The following is a 9282-nucleotide window of genomic DNA, read 5'->3' on the forward strand; positions in this document are numbered from 1 at the left end:
TCAGTCCCCAGGATTACAGCACCATGATGAAATGCTTCCACCATGTGGACAAAACTGCCAACACAGCATCAAACAGAACAAATCCAAAGTAGAGAATGCCTCCAGGCCCTGATGTTGTTACAGTATTATTAGTGACAAAATAAGCACGAAAAATTTCACCAAAAAAAGTACACTTTGTTATACTCAAGAGTCAACAGTTAATGGCATGTTTTTACAAGACTGTCTAATGTTTATTATGGCCAGAAAATAGACCTGTGATCTATAATACCTTACCAAAAAACAAAAAACAAACATGGTTTAAGCATATTGGAAGGTTTAACAAAGATTGTTACTTACCTATGTAGTGTTGATTGATTGATGATAAATAGAAGGTGTTTAATGTTTAATACTATTAAATGCATGTGGTATGTCACATTATATTTGTTTACTTGTGCAACATCAATCAAAGTATTTGTTTAAAACTTTAAGCCTTTATATCTTCTTCTTTCTGTCATTGTGCCTCTGTGTTATTTCTTTGGATATTTTTCTTTAGCCAGTCTGACAAAGTCTTCAGCGCTGTCCAGTGACACAAGGCAGTCCTAAGAGAAAGATGGAGGAGAATGAGGAGCGCGAAACAAAAAAAAAAAAAAAAAAAAATTAAAGAACAGGTCAGATTAGTGTGTGTACCATGATGTAAAGGTATCTGTTCTGGGGTCCTGTTCCAGGTGGGAACAGAGAGGTGTGCTCCAGCAGCTGTTTCAACAGCTCAGCAGAACTGTTACTGTGCTCCTGATCTCGATTGAACTGGCTCTGTCTGTTCACACACAGCAGAGCATCCACCTCAAGCTGATAGCCTGAGGAGAGACAGATGGAAAGTCAAACACAGGAGAGTCTGAGATAAAGCAACACAGTACAGTAGAGGAGATGAATCATCTCACCAAGCTGTAGCAAGATCTTCCTCCATCGAGATCTCACCTCTCGTCTAGCATAGCGTAAAGTGTGTATGTCATAATTCAGCTTCTCCCATTCCTACAAACACAATAATAAATTTCAAGTGAACAAAATATTTCTTACAATTGTGTGGAAAGTAATGGGCGGAGGTAGCAAAGGGGGAAAGGACTTCTATGGAGACAGCATTGTCATGCAAGAAGTAGAGGCAGCACTATATAAACACTAATTATTGGTTGATTTTATCTGTTGCTCACTAGTCTTCATAGCACACAATTCTACAATGCAAACCCTGTCTGCGTACAGACATTGCTCTATTAACATCTCAATGACCCTGATGTTAGTGTGCTGCTAACATGCCACAGCAGGAAAGAGACTGGTGTAAAATAAGCATAAAGGTTGGAGGATTTGATTTTGCAACTTTAGTTTCGAAGTGCTGGTAATGTACGTGTAGGGTCATTGTCACACTCTCGTGGATTAATGCAACACTTGAACAGATTAGAGTGATTGTTAACATTGTGAGTAAAATCTGAGCCATCACAGCTTTGACAAATGTTTGGAGTGAAAAAGACCTGTTCTATTGAAAGCCTTGCACACTAAATAAGGCTTTGTCATTCAAAACCTCATACTATAGTCACTGACATTTCATAGATTTTTACTTTTTGGACACTAATGTCCTATTTAATTTACTGGGCTAGTTTTCCCTCCAGTGCTTAATTACCTTTTAATGCACCCATTCTGAATTTGTTTGGCCTAATATCAAAAGAAACAACATCACTGGAATGGATCAGTGAAGGTTCTGTTTGAATGCCAGACCCACATTTCTATTAAGGGCTTCATTTATTAGACAATATGTTCACTGTACAGCCTAAAGCAAACTATTCTGGTGGATGGGTCAGGCTCTCTGCTCAGTAAATGAAATCAGTCAGGCTCACTGAGCTGCAATCCTGGTGTATATAGGTAGAGTCTCTAAATCATGGTCCCAGTGTGTCTCATCTGGAGATGATTGGTATAGGTATTCTCCAATTTGCAAATTACAGTAAAATCAGTAAAACAGCGACAACACTTGTGTTTACAGTTTAGGAATAATTGGAGCAAAACCCCTTACCATCGGGTTTTTATGTTACTTCCGTTTCCCCAAACAAGCTGGTCGTAACAGTTAGTTTATGTATATAAATTAGCATTAACTAAAGAGACAGTCAAAAAATAATTCCCAGCGAGGGATCTACTAAAGGAGTTGTCAAGTTGTTTTGCCTATAGTAAGTTTGTAATCGGGTAACTGAGTGTGTGTAAGAGGAGAAGCTTGGTTTTGGGGTCAGCAGCAGAATCAGGTTTGTGTTAGGCTTTCAGTTGTGATGGGAAGGGTGTTAAAGAACATGCACACAGGCACATTCTTAGCTGCAAATGTACGCAGCTAAAACTTCCTCCTTGCTTGTCCTCAATAAAGGCTGATGAAAGAAATTAAGCAAAGCTACTAAGGCATTATGTTTGCCATTATATCAGCCATCATTTAGGAGTTATTCTGAATGAGTGCCTGTGGCACCTTGAATTAATAAACTGAGGTAAATATTGGAGCCTAGAAACTGACTTCGGCATCACTTTTCTTAATTATTCTGGGAACACAAAGTTGATTTCTGGTAATTTGATATATACATATTAAGTTATTTTGCGATCTAGGTCAGGTTCATTTGCTAATGCGAGTCAAAGGCTTCTTTGAGAGCTACCTGTGTACAGTATGTCTTCTCCCTTGATTAGAAAAATAAGTTAGTGACCTAAAAATAACAAAGACAATTTGTTTTTCACTGAATGACATTAGTACCATATTTTTCTCTGTTGAGATTTATATTAGGTCACTGTTTCATTAATTTGCTGTGATAACATGATAACTCCTAACTTAGGAATATCTATGAACTTCAGACATGCACAAATTATACAAAATTTATGGATTCAGTCAACGCTTGAATCTATTACATGTTGAAGTGATGTTTGGTTCTTTTAAATTTCCATTCATTAACATCAAATCAGCTGGAATTTGGATGAATAAAAATGGCATTACAATGGGAACTGTCTTAGCAAAGCTTATGTTCAAGTTAAATCTAATCAGAATGTTATATACTGCATATATGGTTGTGAATGTGTACTCTGTAGCTATAAATGCTTCTTATATTCTACACTGACTGAAAAACATTTATACATTTGAATTAACCCTGAAAATGTCCTTTTGAGAGGGTATAAACAAATAGGCAGCTTTTTTCGATGAAATCTGTAGTTATCCACATCATTTGTGCTCATCATATCATATGCAACATGAACATTTTGTCTTCGTCTCACCTCAGTAGCCTTGTCAGCCTGGTCTCTCATGCTGATATAAGCCTGTAGCTCTCTGTCTGATCCTTGCCTGGTGGGAGAGTCATGGAGTATGTTTGTGTTGACCTGTGAATCAGCAACCTCTCTTTGACTCTGCTTGTTGCCCATCGGGCTCCTTTTTGAAGGCTGTGGCCCAAAAAGGCTTTCCTCCTCTGAGTCACTGCCACTGGACTCACTAGATAATAGCCCCGGTCTTCCAGAAGCTGTGGTGCTGCGCATGCTGAGAAGGAGAAAATAACTAGTGCAAAAGACGGTCATGATTGAGAATGATTGAAGGCAGAACTTTAGGTTTGTCTTACCACAAAATGGCTCTCTTCTCTTCTGGGTTGTGTTTCAGATAGTGGTGACAGCAGCAGATGCTATATTTAGCACCCATTAGCCCCTAAAAAAAAAAAAATCTTTAAACTATGAATATCTGCGTTTCCTGATATATCCTACTACAGTTACACAGGTCTCTCCCAGTAGTTCTAACCTGACAGGTCTGTATTTGCAAACATCCACGGGTAGAAATCCAAGCAATATGCTATCTTGTAATGTCCATCCTCTTTTGTCCTTGTCTCTCCTGGCCTAAATGAGAACTCTGTCAATTACATTACCCACATGAGACCAAACAGGGTGACAACAACAACGCACACACAGGGTAGTTGAGGGGATGAATGGCACATTTGTTCAACATCTCCTGATAGTGCAGAATGCAGTGGCAGAGGCATAGTTTTCACAACACAGGCTCACTGCACAGTTCATACTTTAAAATTGGTTCTGTGCAACAGTGCACTCCCTGCTCTGCACTTCTCAATATCTGTATTCATTCTTGCATGAGAAAAAACAGGAATGTTTTGGAAAGTTAAACTCATAAAGAAGCAAGCACTAAGTTTGTTACTGTACCTTGTGATATAGTTATGTACTTACATAATTTTACTGAGACTTCATAAATGTTAACATATAACTAATTTATAATAATCTCTCGTACCTGACATTTATTTACTGCTGTGTAAAACTGTAAAGATAGCTGGTAATGATATTTTGCCCGCATAGCAACAAGGTCACCTGTCCCATCAAAATTTACAGCTGCTGCTGCTGCTGATGTTGGTGTTGGTGGGGCTGTGACAGTGACAGCAGTGTTAGTGCTACAGCAGCAGGTGTAGCAGGTAGAGAAACTGTAGCTGATCTGAGGACGGACACTTACAGAAAAGGTTTAAGTGAGAACGAGCAAACGAAGATGACACTTAATTGTTGGATACTGGGTATGTTGGTGGTGATAAATGGAATTTTTGGGACTCCTCACAGGTGAGGTGTGGTGAGATTACTTTTAACTATTAACTACAGTGTTGTCAGTGTTCAATCTTAACTACATTGAAGCAATTTTCATTTTGTCCTTAATGATTGACAAATCAAAAAAAACAACAACAAAAAAAACAAAAACAACTTGTTTCATTCATCTTTCTTACTTATTCATATTTCATCCTTAATGACTGTTTCTGATATCATGTCCAATAAAGTAAAAGGCATATTGAGGGTTAGAATGAAGTAATGAATGAAATAATTTATTCATTTTTACATTTACAGTCTAGCAGGGGGTTTACAATCAACATGGAAGTATGATTACACCAAATATCACCCCATGGAAGAGGTATGTAAAAACTGATGTTTGCACTGGACTGGATACTTTATCCATCCAGCCCAAAACTAAATTGGTTTTAGGCTTATATTGTTGTTCTTTATTTTAAATTTTCACTTTAATCATAAAGTACAGATGGATCTTAACCTGGAAAAACTAATCCTGATTCAACTGCAACTCAGATATACAGGTGGATGGAGGAAGTGGAGCGAAGAAACCCAGAGCTAGTGTCCTCTACTGTCTATGGACACACCATTGAAGGACGAAACATTTCACTGTTGAAGGTGCTCACATTTCCTGTTACCTTCCAAGTGTGTCTTAAAAAGTGGGATGTTTTAAGCAAAGTGTTAAATCCTTGATGGTCACATGGACTCTGCTGAATTCCTCACATGATGTAGTCCTACTTGTTCAACCATGAACAACTATATTGTAGCTAACAGATGGCTATAAAAGTTTTTTTTTTTTAACTTATTTTTACTCAATTATTGTCAAGTAATTTGTCACTCAACAGCCTATTCTCCGAGTTTTTTGGAAAATGATAAAATGACAGTATATCAGCCACAAGTGGTGTTGTGTGTTTCCTCCAGCTGGGACTGGAAAACTCTGAGGGCAAAGAGAAGAAGGTGATCTGGGTGGATTGTGGCATCCACGCTCGAGAATGGATTGCTCCTGCCTTCTGCCAGTGGTTTGTGAAAGAGGTGTGTACACCCAGACATCACTTATTCATGCATCACTCTGTGTGCAAGTATATTCTGACGTGTGTGTGTGAAATCGCTCTTCTATTCAGATTGTAGACTCGTATAAAACCAATAAGAAGCTTAAAGAGATGTTGCAGAACCTCGACATCTATGTTACTCCTGTAATTAATGTGGATGGATATATATTCACCTGGGCCAATGAAAGTGTGAGTCTTTCTTAAATTTCATTGTTGTTAACTCCTGACTTATTGTTTTATTACTGAGTGACTGTCTCGATCTAATGTCAAATCACACTTGTCTCTGTTTTTTTATGCAGACTCGCCTGTGGAGAAAATCTCGTTCCCTCCCACCAGGTGGGAGTGACTGTTATGGTGTTGACCTCAACAGAAACTTTAATGCCAACTGGGGAAGTGAGTTACATCGTGTCAACATGATAGCACTACAACTGGTTACCCATGTGCAATGTGACTACACAGCCACAAGTTAACATAAGAGGACAAAGAGTTAATACATCCCTGTCAAAAGTCCTAATTAAGTATTATATAGCATCAGAGAGACGTGGTCTCATAAAACTCACATTTCAGAATTACTTTTCATATACTCTATTCATGGACTTTAACTAGATGTGTGATGTTGTACTGATGTTGGTGTTTCTCTCCTCAGCTGTAGGTGTGTCATTTGACAGTTGTGCAAACACTTACTGTGGGACATCACCAGGGTCAGAACCAGAGGTGAAAGCTGTGATGGACTTTGTTGGTAACTACCTATGAAATTACTTAGAAAACAATACATTATTTAGAAATCTGAATAGTATTTTTCAAGTGTTGTGAATTACATGTTCCGGCACAATGAAAAAAGTGAAAATATATAAATAGAAATGACACCCCTTTATCCCCTACCCTTACTAAGGTGCTGCTGTGGTTTTGATTCTATTAACTTAGGAGTTATACCTTTAAGAGGTCAATGCTGTTTTGTCTTCCTGACATTAATCCTGTTGTCCTGCTTCTTATATTTAGGTAGGATGGTTGACCAGATTCTGTGTTTCCTCACTATTCACTCTGCTGGACAGCTTCTACTCCTGCCATATGGCCACCCACACATCTCTGCACCCAACTACGACGAGCTGGTGTGTGTACATTCCTGTGAATATTTCACTGAGCACAGTGGTGGACCTTGACTCATCCCAAATCAGATACAGCACTGACCATCACAGAAAATAATCCTGCCAGGGGCCATCAGACTCCTACTCTGCAATAAACACTGTTAATCAATAATAGTAACAACAACAAAACTTAATACTTATCTGCATACACTGGACTCTTTATATTTTCCTATTCCCATGTAATCTTATACACCCATAGGCCGATACTTTACTTATCTTTACTTTGTACTTTACATAAGTATGAACATATTTCTGGCAATATTTCTATTTTGATTGCGGGGCACCTGTAACAAACCAAATATCTCCTGGGGACTAATAAGGTATTTCTAACTGAGGTGAAAACAGCATACATTAAGTGTGTACTGTGCAGGTTTCAGTCGGCCAGGCTGCAGCAGTAGAGATGAAGAAGGTGCATGGAATGAACTACACTGTCGGGACATCTCCACAGATTCTTTGTAAGACTCACACTGATCTGATCTAACCCGTTCCTTTTTGTCCTTGTTTTCTCACTCAGTGATTGTGATATGGCTGATCTGCCTTAGATGTTGTTGATTTGTATCATTTGCTTTTTCACAAGTCGCCCTTCTAATACGGCATACAGTTAAAATGAAAGTAATTTACTACCTATCCCTCCTGTTCTTCATCCTCTTCATCGCTCTCTGTCCCTCCGTGGCCATCAGATCCAAATTCGGGTTCAAGTCGTGACTGGGCTCGTCTCATTGGCATCCCGTTCTCGTATACCTTTGAGCTGAGGGACAAAGGTGGGTTCATTTTTAACAACATGCTCAATGCAATACCTAGCCAAACATAATGTAGTGGCATAATAATTTGATTATTGAATGATGCTCCAGGTGAGTTCGGCCATCTGCTCCCAGAGGAGCAGATCCAGCCAGCCTGTGAGGAGGCGTATGCAGGAGCTCTCTCCATCATCACATATGTCCATGACAAGCCTTTCACCAACGGCTCTCTCCCTGACACTGCTGTTGCCACAGTGACTGTTTCTGGGGTTACTATGATGATTTGGAGCACTCTTATAGCTGTGCTACACACTGCAGTCTAAGATGATGAACAATTCGATCAGAAAGAGCTGGGTCACCAGTTGGGCAGAAAAGAGATGCTGGAGGCTCAAATCTCTCTCACAAAGTTCAGATGTCATGAAGGAGCTTTCATCAATATTTAATCTTAGAGTTATGCAGTGTAATCTATCCTATCTCCAATGTTGTATTTTTTAATATTAAATTTGCTATTAATGATGTATGAATTTTGATTTTAGCAACAGCAAACTGACCAAAGAAAGAAAATCTGAGGCACATGGTAGTGACGTTTGCAAGCTTCTGACAGCAGGGGGCAGCATTGCTTTGTTTAACACATCACACTTTAATGAATGTGGGCTTCTTTCCACTGTTATACTTTAATTAACTTCATTTTCCTTATCTGTATCACATGACTGATTAAGTTTATGCAAACATAAACCTCCTGCTTCAACTTAAACAATTTCCTTGTGTTGTCCTCACATCTGATTCCCATCACTTCCAGTTCCACATTAGATCAACCATCTCTAAAAACACGCATTGTTTTATACTGTAAAATGGAGGAGATTGGCATTTTGTCTGTTTTACCAATGCTTCTTTTAAGTCATTAGTAATGGAGGGGTGTGGGGCAAATCAATGCAAAATAAAATATTGCCAGAACTCAAGACATTTCTGGAAAACCTGATTCATATCAATATTGTACTGGGATGAAATTTAAATGTAGTACTTCACTTAATCATGTGTGAAGAAGTGTCGTGGCTTGGTATTAATGTGAAGGAGGAGAACTGACTAAGCACACCCACGCCTTCGAAATGGCCTACAGAAAATTAGAAATGCTCAAATAATAGCTATAATGGTACGAGCATGAGTTTTTGTATGATAGGCCAATGATTCCTCTGGGTGAACAACGCCCTCCCCAGCCTCCCTGTAAACACGCCCAACTTCGAGCCTGAACTTCTCCCAAAAGTTAATTTTTTTTTAATATTTGGAAAATGTATAGAGGAGAGGGCTTCTGTTGAGAACTTTAAAACCATTCCTCTCTCTTTCTGTCTTTATGAGATTTATATTTCCACTGTGTATTTCCCCCTACTACCTCAATGACTGCCAGATCACCAGTTATCCAGAGAAACACACACACACACACACACACACACACAATGTGACATTGACATACTGCAGTTGAATACCTTATGTGAGGGTGAGTGATGGACCAGTCACCCTGATGGCTTCTCCCTAAAAGTGTGTCTGTGTGTGCATGTTCTATTCGAGCAGCAGTGGAAATAGAATTATATTCCAACTCACATGAAACCTCAACAGAACAGAAAGCCGGGTCAAACACCAGGGGACCAAGAGAATATTAAGCAGACACACTGACACACAAAAACAGCACACATACAAAAACAGAGTCATATACAGGCCCTCGGGGAAAAATGCTATCTCCATCACTTACACTTTCTAGAAGACACTCACAGACTTGGT

The 9282-nt window shown here is 39.0% G+C and overlaps 2 protein-coding genes across 2 annotated transcripts; one reads left to right on the plus strand and one right to left on the minus strand.

Annotated features, from left to right (window-relative positions):
- Window positions 1-506: 506 nt before the first annotated feature.
- LOC115062217 (melanoregulin) lies at window positions 507-3402 on the minus strand. Its single transcript, XM_029530849.1, has 4 exons — window positions 3259-3402; window positions 918-1008; window positions 667-833; window positions 507-578 (listed from the first exon to the last, which is right to left on the minus strand). Exons 1-4 carry the CDS (start codon window positions 3400-3402, stop codon window positions 507-509), a joined length of 474 nt encoding a protein of 157 aa, XP_029386709.1.
- A 1138-nt stretch (window positions 3403-4540) lies between these two features.
- Window positions 4541-7832, plus strand: cpo (carboxypeptidase O). Its single transcript, XM_029530852.1, has 11 exons — window positions 4541-4581; window positions 4861-4924; window positions 5095-5196; window positions 5500-5610; window positions 5700-5816; window positions 5927-6020; window positions 6274-6366; window positions 6627-6736; window positions 7143-7227; window positions 7453-7533; window positions 7624-7832. The coding sequence occupies exons 1-11, from the start codon at window positions 4541-4543 to the stop codon at window positions 7830-7832; spliced, it is 1107 nt and encodes a 368-aa protein (XP_029386712.1).
- Window positions 7833-9282: the final 1450 nt, after the last annotated feature.

This window comes from Echeneis naucrates, chromosome 21 (assembly GCF_900963305.1).
Source record: "Echeneis naucrates chromosome 21, fEcheNa1.1, whole genome shotgun sequence".
In the NCBI taxonomy this organism is placed as follows: domain Eukaryota; kingdom Metazoa; phylum Chordata; class Actinopteri; order Carangiformes; family Echeneidae; genus Echeneis; species Echeneis naucrates.

Bases quoted from the DNA above. Each gene is read 5' to 3' on its own strand.
- LOC115062217 (XM_029530849.1), bottom strand. From the start codon at position 3,402: ATGGGCAACAAGCAGAGTCAAAGAGAGGTTGCTGATTCACAGGTCAAC. The intron at 1,009-3,258 runs GTGAGACGAAGA...TTGTGTTTGTAG, and splicing joins AGGCTGACAAGGCTACTGAG to GAATGGGAGAAGCTGAATTA. The intron at 834-917 runs GTGAGATGATTC...GTCTCTCCTCAG, and splicing joins GAAGATCTTGCTACAGCTTG to GCTATCAGCTTGAGGTGGAT.
- cpo (XM_029530852.1), top strand. From the start codon at position 4,541: ATGTTGGTGGTGATAAATGGAATTTTTGGGACTCCTCACAG. The intron at 5,197-5,499 runs GTGCTCACATTT...TGTTTCCTCCAG, and splicing joins GAAACATTTCACTGTTGAAG to CTGGGACTGGAAAACTCTGA. The intron at 6,021-6,273 runs GTGAGTTACATC...TTCTCTCCTCAG, and splicing joins CTTTAATGCCAACTGGGGAA to CTGTAGGTGTGTCATTTGAC.